Source organism: Podarcis tiliguerta, assembly GCF_965153285.1.
Source record: "Podarcis tiliguerta genome assembly, chromosome: 4".
In the NCBI taxonomy this organism is placed as follows: Eukaryota; Metazoa; Chordata; class Lepidosauria; order Squamata; family Lacertidae; genus Podarcis; species Podarcis tiliguerta.
Genome location: NC_139537.1, coordinates 44,162,734 through 44,187,340, shown reverse-complemented (window position 1 = coordinate 44,187,340; position 24,607 = coordinate 44,162,734). Strand labels below are relative to the sequence as shown.

General features: G+C 38.3%; 1 protein-coding gene across 29 annotated transcripts in view; it reads left to right on the top strand.

Moving 5' to 3' along the window:
• The window catches only part of ROBO2 (roundabout guidance receptor 2), a 773,593-nt gene that overhangs the window by 679,190 nt on the left and 69,796 nt on the right, over window positions 1-24,607 (top strand). For all 29 annotated transcript variants that reach the window (XM_083439198.1, XM_083439187.1, XM_083439205.1 and 26 more), the window contains 4 exons: window positions 3,422-3,543; window positions 12,469-12,700; window positions 17,498-17,622; window positions 21,540-21,711. In XM_083439198.1, coding sequence (XP_083295324.1) covers window positions 3,422-3,543; window positions 12,469-12,700; window positions 17,498-17,622; window positions 21,540-21,711 — 651 coding nt within the window. The remainder of the gene's footprint in view (window positions 1-3,421; window positions 3,544-12,468; window positions 12,701-17,497; window positions 17,623-21,539; window positions 21,712-24,607) is intronic.

Below are 24,607 nucleotides of genomic sequence, written 5' to 3'. Positions count from 1 at the left end.
AGCAAGGACCTGGAGAGCTATGGGTTCTCTCTCCTTCTTTACATATTGGTGGGCACTAACTAGTTACTATAATAAAAAGCATACACCACCAAAAGTATTACTTTTAAGTAAGTTAATACAGGCAAAAGCACAAACCAAAGCAGTTATTTTGGCTTTAGCTAGCCTCTGTTTCTTGGACACACTTCCATTCAAAGGCGTATTATTATTATTATTATCATCATCATCATCATCATCATCATCATCTTTGGCTTAGCTCCGTGTGGCATGGAAGTACCTGAGACCAGAGAGGAGCAAAGCAGCTGCAAACTTCTCAGGAGCTCACATGTTCCTGCAGTCCCACCAAACCATTGTTTACATGTTATGCAAACCAGGCCAGTGAGGTATAGCTCATCGGTAACATATTTTACCCCAGTTCATTACTACTGGGACTTTTAAATCACATGTGAAGGAAGAGGGAAATCTTCCAATTTTCACTTATTTTCAAGAATAATGCAGTCATCTAGCCCCATGTGTCTGTTTAGAGACAGAGACATGCACACACACACACATACCTAGTACCGAAGACTATATAAAGGGATAATACATGCATGGGATAACATATGCAGTTACGTAGTTTTGTCAGTTATCGCCTACTGCACATATTTTTCGAATATTTAGAGGGGGAAGCAGAATTGCACACTGGCCCCTGCTCCTAATCCCCATGTGCTGCATTGGGTTTGGATGCTAGGGGAGTGCCTCAAATTATTGCCATCCATTCAGCAAATCAGATGTAGCCAGTTTCCTTTGCTTCCTGGACTCACTATGAGTGCCTTAGCACGCTGGCCTTTATGTTGTTAATATCATCCAGCTCTGCAAGGAGAGACCGCATTTTGCATCAGTATGTCAGATTTTACCTGACAGACTGACAAAAGATTTTATTTCATTAAAACAGTTCTTTTCTTTACTTTCTGCGTGCGTTGTAGTTTCTATTTTCACAAGCTGTCTGCCAGCCACATGTGCTCCAGCATGTATAACACTGACAGCCTTTGTGGTATCCTATAGTTTAGCGAAATTAAATAATGAATTCAAATGACACTTAGCATAATGTTTTGATGTAATTTCAAATGCGGTTCTCATCCAGCCCGGCCTTACAAAGAAAGCTGACATCCAAGGAAAGAGCCTATTCACACTAGCCATTACAAAGGAAAGAATCAGCTAAAAGCACTGATGCATGATATCATTTGCAATAGGTATCTATGACCACAGGCCTTAGTGTCTTGAAATAACTCTAGCAAATACAATTATATATTATGGTTACTTTTATACCAACAAATTAAAATTGTAGCTTAGTAATGGAAGGGCTGTTTTTGTCAGATTCCATTTTCTCCTTTATGCAGCTCATCTCGCTTTTTCTTTTTGGAGCTGTTGTGAGGTTGCCTTGAGTGGGAGCAGATTGCTCTGATCCCTTCAGAGATATGTTGAGTCTGATGGCGCCATAACTGGTCTCTGTCCCACCAAACAATTTCCGTCATTCTCAGTACAAAAGCATACCAAGTCCTTCCCAAGTCCCACTGTAGCACAACCCCTCAGGTCCTGCTGCAACTGAAGTTCCATCACTTATCAGAACCACACACTTGATCCATACAATAATTATATAAATAAAGAAGAAGAAATTGTTGGCAATAGAAATGTCATGGTTCAGCTAAGCTGTCATTAATAAAATGAATGTATCTCGAAGGCTTATTTTTGTCTTTGAGAAAGTGCTAGTTACAAAAAGTACCCATACAAGCTTTGAAATTTTGACAGAAAATGTTTCCTACATTTATTTGGGAGGGCAAAGAATCATGAGTGTCTTTCCATAATCAGAAAGAGAAAAGTCACCTTAGCCTATCCAAACATGGCTATATATATATTTTTTGCAATGAGACTGAAAATTAAATACAGATGGATCAGTTAATAGAGAGACATGCATGGTATGAAATAACAAGACAGTTATAAGAGCCCGTTGTCTCCCTTTATCCTGGTTTTACCCAGGTAAATGTTAAAAGCTGGATATAATGTCTTATTTTATATATTGATTCAGTACTATAAGCCTCAGGTAAGAATATTTCAGTCCACATCTGTCTGTATTGAGTTCTTCTATTTTTAATCCATGGTCTTAATCATATCCAGGTCTTCCATATAGTTAAAACAAGGGTTTTTAAGATTTAGGGGCATATTTTTGGATGACTAATTGGACTTACAAGATGATATTAAAAATGGTTTGAGATATCATTTAAATATGGTGCTAACAAGTGGAACACTAATTTGGGTTATTTTGAAAAATCAGCTGATTTAAAATATCCTAAAGGAATGTTTTCTAAATCAGTTGCAATTTTTGTCTGCTAACTACTGTATACAACTAATTTGAAACTGAGATGAAGGAAAATGCTAGGCAGAACCATTGCAGTGTATTGACTGGTATGGCTAAAGGTTCTGGTCATTCAATTTGTAAAAGAAAGACAGCCATTTTAAATAAGCTATGATTAGCATATGGTAATTGTTCATCATTGTTGAATATGTGATCTGCCTTCCCCCTTTTTGTGTATACTGTATAGTGGAAATGTCCTACCATGATACTATATTGGGTTTATACAAGAGATTAAGGAGACAACAAAATACAGTTTACCTTTAAATACATATATTATGGAGCTTTCTGGGTGGAATAATGGGGGAATGAATATTAATCTCTCATTATTAACAGCATCTAAGTTTATTGTTGCCAAAGTTAGTGCAGTACAAAATTCCAACAATAAAGCCATGGATTGCCATAATACGGCACACAGAGCATAAATTCTAAATTTACTAAAACGGTGAAGCTTGGGGAAAAGAAGGAAAAGAATATAAGCTTTTGTGGGAAATACTGCATCTTTTATTTTGTAACACACACCCACATGCACGCACACTTAGTTGGTCTCTAAGGTGCTACTGGAAGGATTTTTTAAATTTTGTTGTGACTACAGCAGACCAACACGAATTCTACTGTTATGTTTCAAGGCCTTTTAATAAAACTCTGAAATATCATTGCAAGTAATGCACACAGTTTTAATTGGGGAAAATAATTTGCTTAAATTTTGAATCTGGCCTGCCAGTTCATGGCACATCAAGGCTGTTATTATTTTAGTGTTTCAAAGCTTTCACATCATACATCTTTAGGTAATTAGAATATGTAAGAATGTATCTATAATAGTTAATAGGTTTCATATATTACCATATGTGAAAATACAAAATGTTTCCTCCATGCCCTGTTAGGTCTACAGTTCAGTCTCATCCACTGCATTAATTGAAAACCAACTAACTAATTCCAGTAAGGATATTGAATTAAATATTCATTAAGCTTTTTAGTCATCACAATGAATTAATTATTCTGATTGGCTTTCCTCATGTGTGTTTGACCCAACAGATATCAGCCCACCAGCGCAAGGCGTGGATCACAGGCAGGTGCAAAAAGAGCTTGGGGATGTCATTGTGCGGCTTCATAATCCTGTTGTGCTAACCCCTACCACTGTCCAAGTGACCTGGACGGTAAGATTTTTGTGAATATACAGCGAAAGCTCTACTCTTTCCCTTTTAATTCCTTTTATTATTTTTTCCCTGGAGACCTCCCAAAATGCACGATGAAAGCCTGTATCCCCGTACATACAGCACAACTTATAAAAATAAATGCTCATATTTTGTTTTTGAAGTTGAAAAGTAATTTAAGAAGCGTAGTAACAAAAACAAGCAGCCACACACCCAGCAACTTTCACAGTAACTGCTCTTGGAATTATGCTTTCTGGCTTTTACAGTGAAAGTATGCCATTGCGCTCTCGCTCTCGCTCTGTGTGTGTGTGTGTGTGTGTGTGTGTGTGTGTATGTTTCTAATGTGGGGGTTAATATAGTATTCTGTTTGCCCTGGTAAACCTAATATTTTAGTCAAAGAGAGCCATTCTAAAGTGAAATGCACAGACATGGGATCACCTGAAGATGTACACTCAGTAGAAGAAACGTATCTAGAAATATCTAAGGCTGATTGAACAGTATACTTCTATAGAATATGTACCTATTAAGTGATCCACAAGTTTAGTATGAACTTTTGTAACTGGTTGTTGATTTTCTGGAGCATTTGCAAATGAAATGAAGCTCCACCGTTCTCCTGCAAAGGTATCTTTGTGCTTTGTTCCTCTTGCCAGTCTTAATTTTGTGAGTCATTTTTTTCCATAAGGACAATGCACCACATACTCTTGTGCCAAGCATTCAAGTTCACACCTTTTCAGTCCTTCCAGATCGTTACTATAACCATACATGCAGCCACCAAGAAAAATCCAATTAATTTTTAATTCTTTATGGTGATTACGATTAGACAATGAGAATCATGCAAGGGCTTCTGTATATACGTTTTTGTTTAACCTGAAAAGATCCAGGTGAATGAAAAGCACTGCACTGGCACAGTTACATTACTCTTTCGAAGACCGACAGTTTCCATGACATTGCTGTACAGCACACAGAATTTTAACTACATGTTTATTTTCTTATAACAAAGATGTCTTAGCAGAATGTATCTTGAAGCTTGCTGTAAAGCAGAAGTGATATTTACAAGATTCTTCAGCGTAGATATCCTGCTGAGTGATCAAAATTATACAGTGATATTTTAATACTTCTCTGTCCAGTTCCATGCAATGGGCCTTCTTCCCAGAAGACTCGGTTTCCTAATGACCTTTTGTAGTAATCTACTTCCTTCCTAGAAGGATTCTCTGATTCATGCCTAAGGTAAAGAATGGTATTTGATTCTGTAGTATGAGCTTCAGTGGTATCAAAGCCACTATCATCTTGGCATTACCTACAACATTCCTGTTCAAGCAATGATGTTTGTAAATTTGATGCTATTAGAGAGAAAGCTTCAAAATGTTGCATTTCTTTTCCCACTACTTTTGGGAAGGAATTTGTAACCATAGAAGCAAAACTTATCTAGACCGCAAAATTAGTAGCTCTGTCCTTCAGGCTATTTCCCTCTGGGGTAGCAGGTGGGGGAGGGATTACCACAGATGGGAATTCACCAAGGAAGCACAAAGTGCAACAAGGAATATATTTTTGCAATATGAATTTTGCTATAGGCATAGGAGCAATGAAACATGGGGAAGACAATGAAACATGGGGAAGACATGTGAAACCTAAATAATTTGGGATATATGTTATATTCATGAAAGAAATAATATAATTGTGTGCTGTAGAGCTATGGCTATCTCTAAACATTTGGGCACCCTGTACCTCAGTCCTGCACTCATGCATTTTCATTACCTTCATCAAACTCACAAAGCCTTTGTGAGGATGAAATGGGGGGAGGAGAGCCATGTACACCACCTTGAGATCCTTGGAAGATAAAGGTGGCATATAAAACAGACAGACAGACAGACAGACAGACAGACAGACAGACAGACATTACCAGGTGTGCCATAGAGGTAGAAGCAAAAAGCATTGAGTAGCTTACTTACAGTTGCCCCTACAGCACTGACATGGGCCTGGTATAAAAGCAAACTCCATTCAGTTAGCAGAATCCTGCCTTGTTAAGTGATTGAAGTGATATTAATATTTTAGGCAGATTTGAAACAGAGTTGATAGAGGTCATTTGGTCACAGTCTGCTGAAATATCAAATCTTGAGAAATCCAATGCAAGCAGTATGTGTTAGGGAGAACCAAAAGGAAGTGAGTAAAATCTCCCTTTTTGCTACTGTTCTTTCACAATGAAAAGGGACACATATTTCTTACTGCAAAGCAAAATAACAATTATTATGATTACTAATTCCAATTTACATGCTAGAGGAGAAAAGCAGTGACCCACTACCAACCAGGCAGCACACAATACCCACCAGAGACATGTGAAAATTGCTTCAGGGAGGAAACAGAAAAGGAAGAGAAAAGTCAGAGCAGCTAATTAAAAAGTTTCCAGCACCCAGGACAAAACCAATTAATTATCCAGTATCCAAAATAACATCCATATTATCCAGAGAGTGAAGCCAGGATTATTAACTTAACACAAAGACCCAGTACAAGTAGCTGGCAAATGCCAGATGAGTAATGACCCTTTGTTTTTACCTTTTGCAATTTGGAATTTGGTTAGGCAGGAGACAGGCAATATGTTTTTGGCAGTCTGACTGCTGGCAGGCAACTTTCGGCCACTCCCACTTTCTGTTCTACTCTTGTTATTTCTGTCAACAGTTATTTGGAAATCCTCCCCTCTGTTGCAAAGTTTTATTGTTTGAAAATATAAATACCTTCTATATAACTACGGTATAGCATGAAGCTAACGAGATAGGAGGGAAATGATGTTGAAAAATGACACTATCAACCATCAAGGCCCTTTTATTCTAAAAAAAGCAGATAATTTAATTTATGCCCAAAACAAAAGCAGCAGTTTTATAGTAACTTTACATTCCTATAATTAGATTTTAAAATACTGTTATCTCCCATTGTATGCATTTTTATTTCATTTAAAAATAAAAAATAATGCTGTACTATTTCATCCACTAAGATTATAATGGGATGGGAAATCATCAGATTTATTATTATTATTATTATTATTATTAGTAGTAACTTTGAAACATTTTTTTTCCTGCCAAAATCTCTGAGTGTTGCCTCTTGGCTGTCTCTCGTAAGCTACTTTGCAGTTTGCCAAACAGAACACCTGGAATGAACATTCGAAAAGGGAGCCAATCTTGTAGGAGAATCTGAGTAGCAAGCTAATTGGTGTTTCCTCCTGCCACCTCTTGTCTATTTCTTCTGATGTAGGTGGTCATATTGTATGCCTAGACCTCACACCATTGATGAACTGTTACCAAGGAACAGATTTGCATCCACTATAAGCTATGGCCACAATCTAGCACAGTCAAAAGGGCTTTCTTAAATTAGGATTTGAGGAAGGGGAAGAACCTATGCACTTGAAAGAAATTCCTCCCTTACTAAATTTAGTATGCCATTATGTAATAACTTGTAAACTGGTTATCTGTACTACCTTGCTAGATTATAAGGAAAATCTTGGTATTCCCCTGCTGGCTTGGAGCTTTGCTCAGGTCTATGATTACCTTGCTAAGTGGCAGATTAGCTTGCAAAGTGATTGCGTGGTAAATTAGCTCTAGGTAAAGTGGTGAAGAGACTTACCATATATCTGTCCTGATCAGAAATCTAGGGGAATTCGAAGATTCTTCTCAACACATGGTAGGACAAGTTCTGAAGACCATACCAGGCGGTTATTGTGATACCATGATAGGTTTCCAGTTGGACACATCATAATCTCTATTCACGCATAATGTCTGGATTGTAAGTAGTAGAGCCAACTGTGGAATTCTGTAAGGCTTCTTTTCATAGCAAAAATGTGATCATACAGTTGACAATCTGACAACACAGAATTGCTAACAAAGCCAGCTCATGTTTCTCTTGTATTTACAGAAGCCAAAATTAAAATCAGTCACATTCATATCTATCGTGCTTCACTGTTCCACTTAATTAGAGAACAGCATCGATAACACATGGCCTCGCATTTTTTCAGTAACACAGAAATTATAACTTGCCTTGGATAATACATAATAGTTACTGAGAGTGACATATGATTAGTTCAGTCTATTACAAAGACCACCAAAAGTAAGGAATCATTTTGAAACAGTGGCTGAGTCTTTAAAACTGTTTTGTTTTTATAGTATTCATGGGTTTAACCATGCCCAATACAGCATTTTTAAAAATTTCTGATTCTTTGCTCATCCATAGCTCAGATCAGTAGCAATTTTAATGAATTTTGCATTATAGTTCTTACTATCTTTCTTATGATATTAATAAATATGTACCGGTAATTAAGGAGGAATTCTTCAAATTTCAATGTGTCACAGAAATTAACCTTTAATAATAATAATATTTGTTTGCAAGAACATAATATATGAATTAAAAGTTTTGAAATTTGTCCAGAAGTTAAAAGTCTGAAAGTGGTTATTCTCAACTATATTGGGTAATTTTAGCAAGACTGTTTAGGAGATCTGGCATCAGCTTCTGGCTATGTAGAGTTTTATTGATAGAGTATTAAACATTATCTAATGATGGTAACTGTTCTATAGGTTACAAGGTACATTAAACAAAATATTAACAAAGAGGGGAACGGCCTTGATTACCATTATATTTTGACCTTACAAATACTTGTGACAGTGCTATTGCTTGAATTCGTTGCTGGTTCCAATAGTTTTATTAGCACTTTTTAGTATACAGTATTATTTGCAATCCTTTCATCCTCATAAGCAGACATGTGAGGTAGTTCATTAAAATGCATACTTTAATTAAAACTGGAGTATCTTGAAAGTCTCTGAAGTGTATACTTTCAGTGTAACATGTGTATGATGTGTGACAGCTATTTGATGGTCATTTGTGTTTAACAAGGAGAGAGTTCACAGGGTGGATGCTATTCTGTGTACATATTATCAAGGTATACATATTACCAAGAAACAAAGCATGACCACTCTTGTGTTCCACTGATTGATACAGGAGTGGGTTTTGTCAGCCTGTAGTCTGCCATCTGCCTTACTAGTGGGCTAAGCAGGATCTTGATCATCCCTAGATATTGCCCATGCTCTGTTTTCATATAGGACATTGTTGTTACCTGTATACTTAGCATGGATGATAGTTTTTTGCTCAACGATGTTTAAGCGTAACATAGAACACCTATGATATAACTGTTAGAACACGCTTTACTAAGCAAATTTGAGTTCCTTTAATGTTCTCAGAATCACTTATTAGACACATAGTGAGAATGAATCAGAACCAGATATAGTTAGTTGAACCTAGGTACCATTGAAATCAATAAACTTACTCATGATTTTAGGTTGCATTGAAGGAAACTAAGTTCAGCTAACTTAGTCTGAATCCATCACACATTAATCAATTGTTAATTGGGAAAAAAGGTTTTGGACTTTTATATCCATGACAACATTTTTCCATATGGAATGTTTATTTTATTCATTCATTCATATATCCCACCTTTTAAGAAACCTCCTTGCTAGGCAGCATTTCTGTATCATCCAGTGGTACTGTAGACCTTTATGAGAGCTGGATATAAAAACAGATGTCACTATAACACACCAAGAATGTGCTGACAAACCACAGTTGTAAACTTCTTTGCAATTATTGCTGCTGCTGCCAGCATTATAGTACCTAGCTACTATTTAGAAACCAAAGTGACATTTGGGATCTAGGAACTATGCAACAAATCTTGCTTCAACCCAGCACATTGCTCATTTTGTGGCCAGGATACATAACTGATATATGTAACTATGAACAGGGGTACAAATCAGGAGTGGACAGTGTCATAGGGCAACAGAGCTTACCTTACCTGTTGACAGCTGAGTCACTGCCACTTATCAAGAAGGAGAAGAAAATAGAGAGGTGAAGCAACAGAGGTCAGTATGGTGCAAATGCATTGGTGGAACCAATTCAGCACTCTTGCTGGTATTTTTATACCGGCAAGTTCTGACTCCCCCCCCCCTTGCCCCTTCCATTCCTGGTAAATAGTAGTGACTCTTATGATGGGAGGTCAGGTGAGCCCAACTGTCTCACCACGCCATCCACTACCGGTACAAATATTTTTATTTATTGTTTGCAAAATTTAAGATCCGAATAATTTGTAATGCATATTTTAAACATACTTTCTCCAAATACAGCGGTGCCCCGCAAGACGAATGCCTTGCAAGACGGAAAACCCGCTAGACGAAAGGGTTTTCCGTTTTGGAGGTGCTTCGCAAAACAAATTTCCTATGGGCTTGCTTCGCAAGACGAAAATGTCTTGCGAGTTCCTGCGATTTTTTTTCGCTCCCCACCCCCTTTTTCTAAGGCACTAAACTGCTAATAGCCTTTTAGCAGCTAATCCGCTAATCCCTTAAGCCTTTAATAGCCGCTAATAGCCGCTAAACCGCTAATAGCGCTAATCCGCTAATAGGGTTGCTTCGCAAGACGAAAAAAACCGCAAGACGAAGAGACTCGCGGAACGGATTCTTTTCGTCTTGCGAGGCACCACTGTACACATTTCTAAGTGTGTTTTCTCTCAGAATGCACATTTGTAAACACATGTTGACACTAAGTAGGGTCAGGAAGTACAGAACTCATTGGGATAACATTAGTCCAGGAACTGCAGATCAGGTCTGTTTGTATTATTAGAAATGACCATGATTGATTTCTTCCAACAACCCTACCTGGAAATATCGACCTTCCTTGGGAACTCTTCTGCTAATGAATGGCTGCTGGGTGTGATTAATAAAAGATGATGGAAAATTACTCTACATATCTTCAAAGCCACTTTTAGCATTTGGACCACATATTCTCTAGAGTTGAGTTCTTTCATTGAAAGAAACATTGGTACTATATTCAGGGTCAAATCAAGCCCTGCTTCTAGGAAGAGGAGAAAATGAGGGGAAGGGATGTGTATGTATGAAAAGCAGAGGAAGTAAGATACAGAAAAAGAAAGGTGGAGAAGGATGGGGGGAAATAGCAGGGGAACAAATAGGTTTGAAATATTTTGTTAAAATGAGAAAAAGGAAGGTTGAGGTTAACAATAATATGAAAAAGCAACAGAGTTATTGATAAATTAAAGCATGGTGAAATGAGAGGGGAGAGCGCAGGATGACAAATGAGAGAATTGTGTTGGGAAATTGGGAGGCGTTAAGACCCTGCACTCAGGAGCAAGTGTGGGAGGAGAAGATACTTGGTTCCTGTCCTGTTCAGCAATTCAGTGCAGTATCAAAGAGTACACTCTTTGAATGTAATGGGCATGACTAACATAGGTCCATTAATTTCATTGGCATAGCTGTCAACCTTCCCTTTTTTTTGCGGGAAATTCCCTTATTCCAGCGCTGTTTCCCGCTGCTATCCCAGATTGTTAGATATTCCGTAGACTGTCCGCAGGATAGGTGATCCCTTATTTTCAAATCTGAAAGTTGACAGCTATGTTCATTGGGTCTAGCCTGAGTAGAACTTAATTGAATACCACCCTCTGCCTTCAACATCCAAGACCAGTTTTTAAGTTAGCACTGTCACCTGGGCTACCAGATTTTTGCAAGCCTGCCTCTGAGTGTGAGCAAAGGACGTAAGCCCACTACTATAATTTAGATATGACCATTTTTAAAGCTTAAATTTGGTGGCTTAAACAAGACTATCTTAAGTCATGTAGCTTTATTCATGTTATGTCTTGGTAGGAAGACTCTGCGGAAGGGTGGGCGCTGCTGAGCATTGATGACTGGAAGAGAGCAGGGGGCGGGTTTTTATTTATTCTGTGTTTGCTGCTGTGTGAATCTTGGACACTTTTTATTCTGCATCCATTTCTTTACATATAAGTATGCAATCCAAGTATGTGGCCTGAAGTTAATACTTTTCCACATGTGGTAAGACAGGAAAACTTCACAGCCATCAAAGTCAAATACTAATATGTAAGGAAGAATAAAATATTCCTTTTATTGCTGCACCATATACCTTGAATACCATAGGTTGTGGCTATATATAACGAACTATAGAGAGTAACTGAAAGTGTGTTTTGTAGTAAACACTTGGTTCATAAAGTATCTATGTCCGTAAAGCATTTAATTAATGAAACTCAAATGTGGATAAAAACAATTTGTCCTGATTTACAAACCCCCTTCATTTGGAAGCAGCTGCTTAATGTTCTTCTTAAAAACACAGCTTGATTCTTTCAGTATTAACAAGCTATTATTGTGAGTTATGTCCCTCCTTCAGTGCATAAATTCCCTTAAAGTGTATCTAGAGAAGTTTATAAAATGCAAGCTTAATGCTGTTGTAACATATGTTGCAAGGTTTTTTAACAACAGCAGTTTTGATGAAACATATTTATGCATTGATCTCATAAATTTTATTTCAGTTTCTTGTTTAGCTTGTTGTGTGTGCTTTCCTATAATAAGAACCTGATCCCCCATTGAAGAAGTTAATGAGAAGTGTAAAGAGAATTTAGTAAAGGTAATTGATATTAGTAAGATGGCATAGGTCTTTAACCTTGCACTCATTCCTTTTTGATATAGCCCAATATAACTCTTAATTCTCGGAAATCTTTGATGAGCTAAGCAAGCTGTCAAGAGAGTGAAGAAAATCCTACTTTGTCGAATCTTGACTTTCTGGCTAGAATTAACCACTCAGCCAGCTGTATACAGATATACTAAATATGCCTTGTATGTTATTCTTTTGGGCACTTTGCTTGACCACAAAGCAAACACTTTTTAGAACAAAGCAGCATATTTGTGCAGACATCCCTGTACCCCACTTTCAGTGTTTCTAATAACTGTTGGACGAGTGCATTCAATTTGGCAGTTTTGTTTATTGAGCCAGGATGGATGGGTTTTATTCCAGAACGAAATCATCTGTGTATGGAAGCTCAGAGAAAATGAAGTCAAATTCCTTCTTCATCTGATGGTAGAAATGTTTGTGTTAATATTATTGCAGGTTGACCGCCAATCACAATTTATTCAAGGCTATCGAGTCATATATCGCCAAACATCAGGCCTACCTTCCCCTTCTGCATGGCAGACCCTAGAGGCCAAAGTTCCTACAGAGCGCAGTGCTGTCCTAGTCAACTTGAAGAAAGGAGTTACTTATGAAATTAAAGTTCGGCCATACTTCAATGAGTTTCAAGGGATGGACAGTGAATCAAAATCTGCCCGTACCACTGAAGAAGGTAAATAAAAACTATTAAAGTAATAATAGGCTTGTGTGTTTTGGCGAGTTAATTACATATTGTCCAGTATGCATATGGGGCTTTCCACAAGTAGGAGTTAGCCTGTTTTCTACAATGAAGTTAAATGTGTACACCAGAATTCCACAGTGGTAGTGTCTAGTAAATAGACAATTGAAATGAAGAGAAATAAATAGTGTGGTCTCTGGGATTTGTATTAGTACCATTGTTTTTCTGCTAATTTATAAATTAACTGAGAAAGCGAAATTTGCAGGTGAACAAATTCTTTAGGGTTGCAGTGAAGAGGTCCACTGAACCTCCAAATCAGGTGTAACTAAAAGGTAAAATTCATGTTAGGGATCACTAAATAGAGATTAAAAATAAAACAGTATTATAATGCCTTTATATAAGCCCATGCTGCGGGCAATTTTGGAATATTGTGTATAAATAGTTCTGGTTGCAAACACCAGTTGTGGTCTCAAATAGTTCCAGCCACAAAAAAATGTTATAGATCTTCCAGAGGTACAGAAAATGGCAAGTAAAATTAACAAGAAGTTGGAGCACTTGTGCTACAGAAAAAGCTAAAGTGCTTTGGTTCTCTTGCTTTAGAAAAAAAATATGGCTAAGGGAAGACAATGCAGACATTTATAAAATTATGACTGGTGTGAAGAAAGACGCAGAAGAAGGTTCTTCCTCTTTCATAACACAACAACTTGGGGGCACTCAATGAAATTGATGGAATGTAGATTTAGGATAGCCATCCTTCTTTGCACAATGCATAATCTTTTATAAATCACAAATGTGGAGATGGTTTGGGTCCTGGGGCTTATATGGTTTTGAAGGAAACCATATTGATGAAGTTATAGGTATATTCACTGATAATAAACATAATAACTAGATGAAATTTCAGAGGAAATATTCCCCTGAATACCATTTGCTGGGAGGCAAACAACAGAAAAGGTCTTCTAGATCCTAGAAGCATCTAGATGGCACTGTTGCAGACAAGAGGCTGGACTAGTTATGCGTGTCTTCATCGGTACACAAAAATAAGGTTAAGAAATGGTTTAACAAAACAACCATTAGACAAACTCTGTCACCCAAGTAGGATTGAATTATTATTATTTTTGCATATTTTCTGTTGTTAATATAACTTATTCTAGTTTTCTCCCAGTAAAATAAAAAATAAGAACTGCTAAATGAAAAAGCCTTCGCTCTACAAAGAAGCCTTCGCTCTACAAAGATATCATTTTTATTATTCCAATTCTGTAGACTTCTTGAAGACTGAGTGATGGTTTCATTAATGGCTGTTATTTTCCAGTAGTGTATGCCCAGGGTATTGCACATTCTGAAGGCTACTTCTTTGTAGAGCGAAGGCTTTTAGACTGTCCCTGCCTATAGATATGTTAAACTCATGGGCCCTAAACTGTTGTGTAGATTAATGTAACCTTCAGCCACTCTGCCTCTTGGTGTCTCCTTCAGTATAAAAAAAGAAAGAAAGAAAGAAAAAGACTGTAACAAATTGTACTGTCAACAGTTAAATGTCAGATACTGGGGGGGTGGGGTTGGTTAAAGTATCTGCTTGTATAGGAGACTATTTATAGGCTTACGTGCAAAAACTACTGCATTCACAAACTGTCATTGCATGGCCATTTTCTTTGGTTCCTTAATTATCTTTGTAATTATCTTGGGCTTATGCTTTTTTTAGACATAATCGCAAGAAATCTTTTTAATGAAAATGGTTCACTTCTCAGAGAAAAAGGGCAATCTTTTTAAAAGTGTCATATTTTATGCATTGATATGATTCTGCTTAAGGGAATACTATTTCAATAAAGAAAAACCTGTTTTAGAAATGGCTTTAGATATATGATATGAGTACTGTATTTTTTCAGTCGCAGAATGTGTATTTTTAGTCAGGGAAATACTTAAAATAAGTATATCTCATTTTTCACGGAACTGAGTATCAGAGGAAATGTTTCTTCTGGGGCCTAACTCAAAAAAATCGATTTTATCACAGTTCCCCCCCACCCTTTTTCCTGAAGTCCAGACATTTGTCACAATTCAGTATCCATTCATCTCCTACCTCTTTGGCCTTGTGAAAGTAACAAATGGAATTCTGTTTGGTTGTGTCTGGAAAAGATGAGCAGTGATTTTGGTGCTTTAATATCTGTGGGAAGGAACTGAGCACTGGAATAATTGACCTGTCAAGAATCAGGCATGGTGTTCTCCACAAGTCAGCAGCAAGGGAAATGAGAAAACAGTTTAAAAATGTTATTTTTCAGTGTGGTCCATTTAATAACTGCAACACTGTCAGGGAAGTGCTTTAATTTATATTATGGTGTCAACTCTTGCAGTGGTATTATACAGATGAAGATAGAACAGTTAGATTACATAGCTAGAAATTACATATTGTATTGGCATATATGTGTGTGTGTATAGGCACACATATATGTAGATGTAAAAACAGTTCCAGTTCCTCCATGTTCTCAGTCAAGCTTTAAACCAGATTCCTGTATATTTTCTTGACCTTAAAACTTACATGGCATGCTGAACATTTTATTAGTAGAATTTAAAATCATGTAATTGTTTTGCTTCTTTTTTCAGTTGCATGATGCAGAAAAGCTAGAAGTCATTAACTGTAGGTGTATTAAGTAGAAAAATGAAGATAGATGGGTTCCATAATGTGTGTGCATACAGTGTTATGTGGGGGTGTACTTTGATAAACCCTATACAGTGGTACCTCTGGTTACGTACTTAATTCGTTCCAGAGGTCCATTCTTAACCTGAAACTGTTCTTAACCTGAAGCACCACTATAGCTAATGGGGCCTTCCGCTGCTGCCGCACCGCCACCGAGTGATTTCTGTTCTCATTCTGAAGCAAAGTACTGTTTTGGGGGTACCAGAGGTGAGCAGGTGTGGAGGACTCCCTGGTCCTAAATGGGGCAACTGTGCCCCTGAAGGACCAGGTGTGTAGCATGGGAGTCATTTTGGACTCACAGCTGTCCATGGAGGCACAGGTCAATTCTGTGTCCAGGGCAGCTGTCTACCAGCTCCATCTGATACTCAGGCTGAGACCCTACCTGCCCACAGACTGTCTCGCCAGAGTGGTGCATGCTCTAGTTATCTCCTGCTTGGACTATTGGACTACGTGCGGCTACCTTTGAAGGTGACCCGGAAACTGCAACTAATCCAGAATGTGGCAGCTAGACTGGTGACTGGGGGTGGCTGCCGAGACCACATAACACTGTTCCTGAACAACCTACATTGGTTCCCAGTATGTTTCCGAGCACAATTCAAAGTGTTGGTGCTGACCTTTAAAGCCCTAAATGGCCTCGGCCCAGAATACCTGAAGGAACGTCCCCCAAGGGCCTTCTGGCAGTTCCCTTACTGTGAGAAGTGAGGTTATAGGGAACCAGGCAGAGGGCCTTCTCAGTGATGGAGCCCGCCCTGTGGAATCCCCTCCCACCAGATGTCAAGGAAATAAACAACTATCTGACTCTTAAAAGACATCTGAAGGCAGCCCTGTTTAGGGAAGTTTTTAATGTTTGAAGTTTTACCCAGTTTAATATTCTGTTGGGAGCCACCCAGAGTGGGCGGGCTATAAATAAATTATTATTATTATTATTATTATTATTATTATTATTATTATTATTATTTCCTTTTGGACTGGTCAACCTCTAAACCTACCCATGATAGGCCAATTTGCGGGCGGGTCTAGGATCCACAGTCAGGGCCATCAAGGTAAGCTGCAAGCCTCTGGTGGCTGATGGTTGTCACCCAATGGTCAAGTTGCAGCTGGCTAGCAGCACTGGCCCGCGACAGTGCTGCTATCCTTCAGGATAATCCATTCCATTCTCCTCCTCTCCCATGGTTAACAGTCAATTAGCACTACTCGTTCAGAAAGTTCAGTTCTCATTGCCTGTTTTGGGATACTACCTTTGAGGTTTTTGCTTTTGATTCTTTTACTAAACTTTTTTTGTACTTCTGTAAACCTCAAAACCTCTCTCTTGTGCACTGATGGTGCCTTTTGGCTACAAAAAGAGAAATAGAGGGAATAATGTGGCTTTCCCTCTTTCAGTTATTTTGCAATAAATTGCCATGATGTAGCACGTCTTTTTAGCCATACAATATGGGTTGCACATGAATTGCAATGCCTCTTTTCTTCAAGCTCTCCACTAGGTGCGGGGGAACAGCCAGAAAGTAAGCAGACTCGAAACCTATGTTGTGTATCAAAACCAGCTGCACACTTCTCTGGGTCGCAACCCATGTGCCTTTAGGGCCTTCAGAGATCATCATCAATATTTCTAGAGTGCTTAAATTGTACAAGGTGATGTAAAGCATATAAAAACATACAAGAGTTCTGCTCACAGACTTTACAGTATACGTTTAAATGATATCTAAAGAAATTAGACTAAGCAGCACAAAATTAAAACTGAATGTCAATATCCAGCATGAAAAAACCTAAATAAATATTCTGCATGGGAAAAAAACCTAAATAAATATTAGTCTGGCATGAATAAGGTTCAGAATGGCAAAACAAACAAAAATGCACTGGGGTATTAATTTGACACGACACTCAGCCCTGGAATATGTGAAGCAAAGGAAAGACGGCATTTGCATACATTGCTGTTCCCACACTACTGAATAGGACAGACATCTGGGATTAGGGGCAAAGAAATTAAGATCACACTGTCATTCAGTATGTACTGCACACCTGTACATACTATGTTGGTGTTGAGCATAAGCTTTTAGAATACTTAACGAAATGTTTTTCTTTCAATTTATTACATCTCTCTGCTCCAGCTCCAAGTGCCCCACCACAATCTGTTACTGTTCTCACAGTTGGAAACCACAACAGCACCAGTATAAGTATTTCCTGGGATCCTCCACCCCCAGATCACCAGAATGGAATCATTCAAGAATACAAGGTAGGAATGAAATGTAGCAGGAAGAAAGCATCTCAAAATATAATGTATGTTTTCTGTTCATTGTATTAATACATAATTTCTGTAGCATCATTTAGTTTTAAAAGTGTTCTGCAATAATCATCCCTGTAACATTGCTGTGGTGTAGCTCATGGTATTCCCATGTCACAAATACAGGAATTGAGAGAGAGTCTTTTTTTTCAGGCAGTTCAGTATAAAATTGGCTTTTCAGTTGTGTCTTCATTTATCTTTAAAACAACTTTTAATTTGTGAGAGGCGCTTACTAGCTCAATACCCTCCAGTGAGCTTATATAGCTGAACAGAGAGTTGATTCTGGAGACCCAGATACTCTCTGCTATTCCAGCCGTGCGTATCTTAAAATAACAAGATAGCTCAACAGCAATCCTTTTTGTAGATTTGAAAAAAACATCTATATAACTGGTAGTATAAGGTTTGGAGTGTGATATGATCTTTTACTGAGAATTCCAACATCCTGGAAGGAACAAAGGTGTCTGTTTGCTATTATGGAAGAGGTGAGACTTCTGATAAATCTTGGGTTCAATTTTGATGTAACAAAGCCAATGTCGTTGACAGAGCCAAAGCTGCAGGAGAGTTTCAGCCTTCCTTTTAGGTATATCGCTGTTCTAAAAAGAAGCTATTCCCCCTAGGCACACACAAGAGTTTGCATTCTCCAATTGAGGCTTTAAACTTTTTTCCCCTAGCAGTTCGCTGAATTGAAAACTGTTTTTGAAGCTCTTCAAAAGAGCTTGTGATCAGACCCAGTCTTTGACATTTTTGCACCCGAAGCAAAAAAATAAAATAAAATAAAAATGACAGCAGCACCCCTTCCATCCTGCTTAGGACTGGAACTCATTGTTTTTTAATTACACAGAGGGAGAGGAGGTCAGAGGAGGTAGTAGAAGGGCACCTTTTCTGGAATCTGCTGCCCAAAGCAACCACTTCATGTTGCTTCATGGTAAGACTGCTTTGTTTGTGGTTCAGGAAAGGCGAGCCACTATTAGAAAACAACATTCAAAGACCACACTGGGCATGCAGAGAGAACTGTAAAACTAACAGACACCTGGCCACAGCTGTTACCAGAGTAGAACTCACCCTTCTTATATTAAGCTGCCTCTCATAACTGGACTATCTACAATAACTTCCTTGTTCCATGGGTTGTAGGTTCTCCATGTTTCTTACCTATATTGCTTACTATGCCCTAAGGATTTCAGTTTAAGAGAATTTTAGTTAGCATACATGGCAATTAATGCTAATTTGCTCCAGTTATTTGGTTAAGTAGAAACATCTGCATGATTTTTACAATGAGAGTCTATTTACCTGAAGGGCATGGTATGCATTATAACAAGTGATTGTATATGTTTCATGGATAGTTCATTTACCTGTTAAATGGATAGGCATGATTGCATCAGTGCAGAAGATAGCATTTATTTTTATTCTTTATATGAGGAACATAGAATATTTTTGTGAGATGGGTGAATGCCCTTGACATGTGACATTTATTATAGCAATGTGCTTCCTATTAGTAAAAGCCAGAAGTAGAAGCCAGAAGGGGGGAAAGGCAATGTAATACCTTTTGTGTACATATTGCCAGAAGCACACACCACTTTTTTATATATATAAAGATGCAGTCTGAGAGATTTTTGCTGTCTCAGTCCTCTGAGTGCATATAGCCTGTTCCAGGGCCTCCACTGTACAAGAAAAAGCCCTGTTATAGAGATTCATTTGATTGTTTTCATAAGAAACAGGATCGCTCTGAACAGGAATAACACACAACACCACTTACAACATTTGACCAGCATCACCTTTCTTTGGTAATTTCTGTGTAATTTCACAGATGAATACATGATTGCTTGAGGTCCCTAGAGTGCTAGTTAATGGATTCTGCACTATTACAATAATTGAATACCAAGATATTTTTTTGACTAAAACAGAATTCCTGCAATTTTCTCAAATTCCTGCATTCTCAAAAAAACCCCCCATGAATAAATAAGTGAAACAAATAAATGCCTTGGAATAATCTGTTTGGTGCTGCAAAGTGATGCATTGGATGGTTATACAGTGGGCGCTTGGGTTGCGAACGTGATCCGTGCGGGAGGCACGTTCGCAACCCGCAGCGCACGCATCTGCGCACACACGGGTCACAATTCGGCGCTTCTGCTCATGCGCAAAGTGTGATTTAGTTTTTCTGTGCATGTGCGAGCGCTGAAACCCGAAAGTAACCCGTTCCGGTACTTCCAGGTTCGGCGCAGTGTGTAACCCGAAAATGCGCAACCTGAAGCGTCTGTAACCTGAGGTATGACTGTAATCAACTCCATACCACAAAGTTATGGTTTAAATATACATATGTGGTATTTAAGGGACCTTTTGTGCATTTCTTTAGTTATAGCAAGAAGAAGAAACCTGGATTCCTAAACAATTTCAGCAATGGCATCAATAAGAGAAAGAGAAAGTAGACAGATAATGTATTAGCACCTACAAGAACTCCTTCCCTTTCATATATTAGGGTATTTTTGGCCTCCTGGCAACTGTATTGTAGGGCACTGTAAGTTATCATTTCTTGTCCCCAATACTATTTAATATTTATATAAAACAGTTGGGAGAAGTCAATAAAAGATGCGGGGATGACCTGTCATCAGTACACTAATGATATCCACCTCTATGTATTACTCTGTATTGGTCTTCAAACGTTTTTTATCATTTATATTTTATTGCCAAATGACTTTGTATTTTTAATACAAAAAGTGATTCTTAAATGAAATCAATGTGTGATGGCATTCGATGGCTCATAGTTTCTCCTCCAGGGTTATTTATTTATTGATTGATTGATTTATACATACCCAACCCACTTTGGGTGGATCCCAACAGATTGTTAAAAATGTGATCGAACATTAAAAACTTCTATAAACACGGCTGCCTTCAGATGTCTTCTAAAAGTAGATAGTTGTTTATTTCCTTGACATCTGATTGAGGGTGTTTCATAGGGTGGGCATCACTACCGAGAAGGCCCTCTGCCTGGTTCCCTGTAACCGCACTTCTTGCAGTCAGGGAACCACCAGAAGGCCCTCGCAGCTGGACCTCAGTGTCCAGGCTGAACAATGGGGGTGGAGACACTCCTTCAGGTATTCTGGGCTGAGGCCATTTAGGGCTTTAAAGGTCAGCACCAACACTTTGAATTGTTTTCGGAAACGTACTGGGAGCCAATGTAGGTCGTTCAGGAACAGTGTTATGTGGTCTCGGCAGCCACTCCCAGTTACCAGTCTAGTTGCCGCATTTTGTAGTTTCTGGGTCACCTTCAAAGATAGCCCCACGTAGAGCACATTGCAGTAGTCCAAGCAGGAGATAACTAGAGCATGCACCACTCTGGCGAGACAGTCTGCGGGCAGGTGGGGTCTCAGCCTGCATACCAGATTTAGCTGGTAGACAGCTGCCCTGGACACAGAATTGACCTGTGCCTCCATGGACAGCTGTGAGTCCAAAATGACTCCCACCTGGTCCTTCAGGAGCACAGTTACCCCATTCAGGACCAGGGAGTCCTCCATACCCACCCACTCCCTGTCCCCCCAAAGCAGTACTTTGTTAGTAGCATAGAATAACTTCAATTTTATTCAAAGGGACAGCCAAAATGTTTCTCTCCAGATGTTGTTGGCTATGATTTCCATCATCCTGGGCCATTAGACATGCTGCTAACCCTAAGTAAAAGCAATATTGTTAGTATGAGTCTGTCTTAGAGTTAATGATGATGATGATGCATGTATCAATATTTCTTTCACTAAAAGTTCAAAGAAATAACAATTCAGATTTATGTATATTTATTTTTGTAATTAGGATTGCTACTACCTTGTATTCTCAAAGGGGTATTATCAGTTGTTTCTACATAATTCAACCTCCCTCTTTTTCAGATCTGGTGCTTGGGTAATGAAACAAAATTTCATATCAACAAGACTGTAGATGCAGCCATTCGATCTGTTGTGATTGGAGGTCTGTATCCAGGTATTCAATACAGAATAGAAGTTGCAGCAAGTACCAGTGCTGGTGTTGGAGTGAAAAGTGAACCTCAACCCATAATAATTGGTAAGTGATTATTTAACTTGCAGTTGTATTTTGTGTCTTTAGCATATTACAATACCTTTCTGCAGTCGTAGATGAAAATATAAAATAGTTGAATTACTCTTTCACTTAAGAAAAGTTTCCAAAATGAAAGCAGATTAAAGGGCTGGTTTTCCTGAGTTTAACAAACAGAGATTATTGTGTGAAATTAATATTGCATTATGAATTTATCACTGCAACAGCTTGATAGATTTATAGAACACCTAACTAAAGCTTTCTCTTGAGCCTGTTAAGATTGCTAGATTATTGCTTTACTTAGGTTGCTGGTGCCCAAGGCCATGTTTAAAGGTTGTTTTTGTAGCATTTGTGGGTTACTGTTTATCAGCTATTCTAAGCAGATGATCTATCCTATATTATGCCAAAGCACAAAGATTCTCAAGTCCAAAATAGAGAGGGAAACTGGTAATACTATCCCTTTTCTTTGAACTGCCTTTTTCTTATTAGTAGTTTCCATGCTGAATTAATTTCATAACCTAAGGCAAACCTAGAACTTTATCCTTCTGAGAAAATTCTCAAGCATAAATTGGAAAAAGCATGCTTTGTCTGTATGAAATATGCACTAAAACTGCACTCAGTTGTGTTCTTCATTGCTGTTTGGAAATATTTATAATATAGAAAATCTGCATTTTTTTTTTAAAAAAAGAACAACTCCATAAATTTGGAATAATCATATGTAGAGTTCTGTTGGTACTGCAGAAAGTGATTTGCATATTTAAACTTTCCCTCAGGTAAAAAAAAAATACTTATATGTATTTTTAAAACTAGCATATCAGAGAGAGAAAATATTGTCTCTACCCTTTGGTTTGATGTGCTAGTTGTCTACATCTAGGGAAGATCTTTCTTAAAAATGTTGATAGCATTGAAGCAGAACACCACACCTGCAGTTTGAATGGTGCAATCTCAAGAGGGCTTTACAAAATGATGGTTTTTGATGCATAAATTAATGCCAATTTGATGTGCTTTAATTATACCTATATTTTTCTATATAAAGTGGATTGAGACAGAATTGACATAGCTGCATATCTATCTGTCTATTCATCTATCTATCCCTTACTTGTATTCTGCTCTTCTGTTGAGTAACGAGCACTTATGCAGTATACATGGGGTGCAGGATATATCCTCATTCTAGCCCTTTGAGATTGCACCATTCTAGCCCTTTGAGATTGCACCATGAGAGTGACCAGTCTAGTGTTATGACTGAATGAGAATGTGAACTCAATTCTGATCCAAGCTCAGTCAGAAGTGTACCTAGGAGTTAGAAAAATCAGCCCCCGCTGAGGATACAGGCTCGGGGGGGGGGGAGCAAAAATCATCTGGATGGAGTGTACAGTGTGTACATGCATGGTGATGTGCCACCGCTGTTGCAGCAACATCAAATGTGGAGCTTCCTGTCCTTATCTCAATGTGGCACAAAGGCATGCATTTTATTTTTATTTTTTTGCCTTTCTCCTCACCTCATTGTTACTCCAGACACTTCAAGTACTCGGGTCACGTAAAATGTAATTTCTAATTTGACTATTGCAGTAAAGTGGTTTTTTTCGGGGGGGGGGGGGGGCAATACAGCTCCTTGCCAAGAGCATGAGGGACCCTACGTACAGCTCTGATCTCAGTAGTTTATCCGCTATACCACACTGAAACCAGGTGTTATTCTGCAATGTCTATATTGCTTAGAGACAGCTCATGCTGCACGGAAACAAGGAAAGTACCAGCACATGTCATTTGCTTTCAGTCAAGACTACAGCTTCCACATTCTCTTCAGCATTCTCAAAAGTCTTTCTGCATCTACTTTTGGTTACTGCTACTACTATGTAACATGTAACATGACACTTTATGGAGCACAGTCCCTATGATGAGGACCTACAACTTGCCTGGAAATAATGTTTCCCCATCGTTCAGCCTGGACACTAAGGTTCAGCTGTGAGGGCCTTCTGGCGGTTCCCTCCCTGCAAGAAGTGAGGTTACAGGGAACTAGGCAGAGGGCCTTCTCGGTAGTGGCGCCCAACCAGTGGAACACCCTCCCATCAGATGTCAAGGAAATAAACAACTACCTGACTTTTAGAAGACACCTGAAGGCAGACCTGTTTAGGGAATTTTTTAATGTTTGATGTTTTATCGTGTTTTTAATATTCTGATGGCAGCTGCCCATAGTGGCTGGGACAATCCAGCCAGATGGGGGGGTATAAATTATTATTATTATTATTATTATTATTATTATTATTATTATATGTCCCAAAACACCCTGAAAATACATTAGATAGATGTTGGGTGGACAAGAGACCATGCAATACAGTGTATAATACAGTAAGCCCACAACTTATGTGATTTAACTTGTGTGCATTCAGCTTTACGCACTTGACAAAAAATAAATACAGAAATTAAAAAGGGAGTATAAACGGGCTAGAGTCTGGGGGGAAAGACTTTGGCAATCCCACCCCCATTGCATCCAATGTGTTTTGATTATACACAATTTTGATTTCAGGTGTGATTCCTAGAAAGTAATCCCCACATAGGTTTGGGTTTACTGTATACTGAAAAATGCAAAGCAGATTAAAGAAGTTGAGAGAGAAGTGGTCAGAAGTGACACGATAGTTTGTGATGCAGGCATCTTTTTACTCTCTCACCACATCCTTCAAAATGCAAAGTACTGAAATAAGGAGAAGCTATGGCAGAAGGCATGTTAGTAAATGCAAACCATTACTTTAATAGATCGTAGTTTTGTGAGGCTACAGTCAAGGAGGGATAAAATCAAAGTGAATGAGGAATAAAAAAGGAGAACCTAATCTGATGGCTCCTCATAAGGTTCTGCTACTTCACTTAACAGTTAACTTGTGCATAGATTCAGTCGTTGGTGTGATAATAT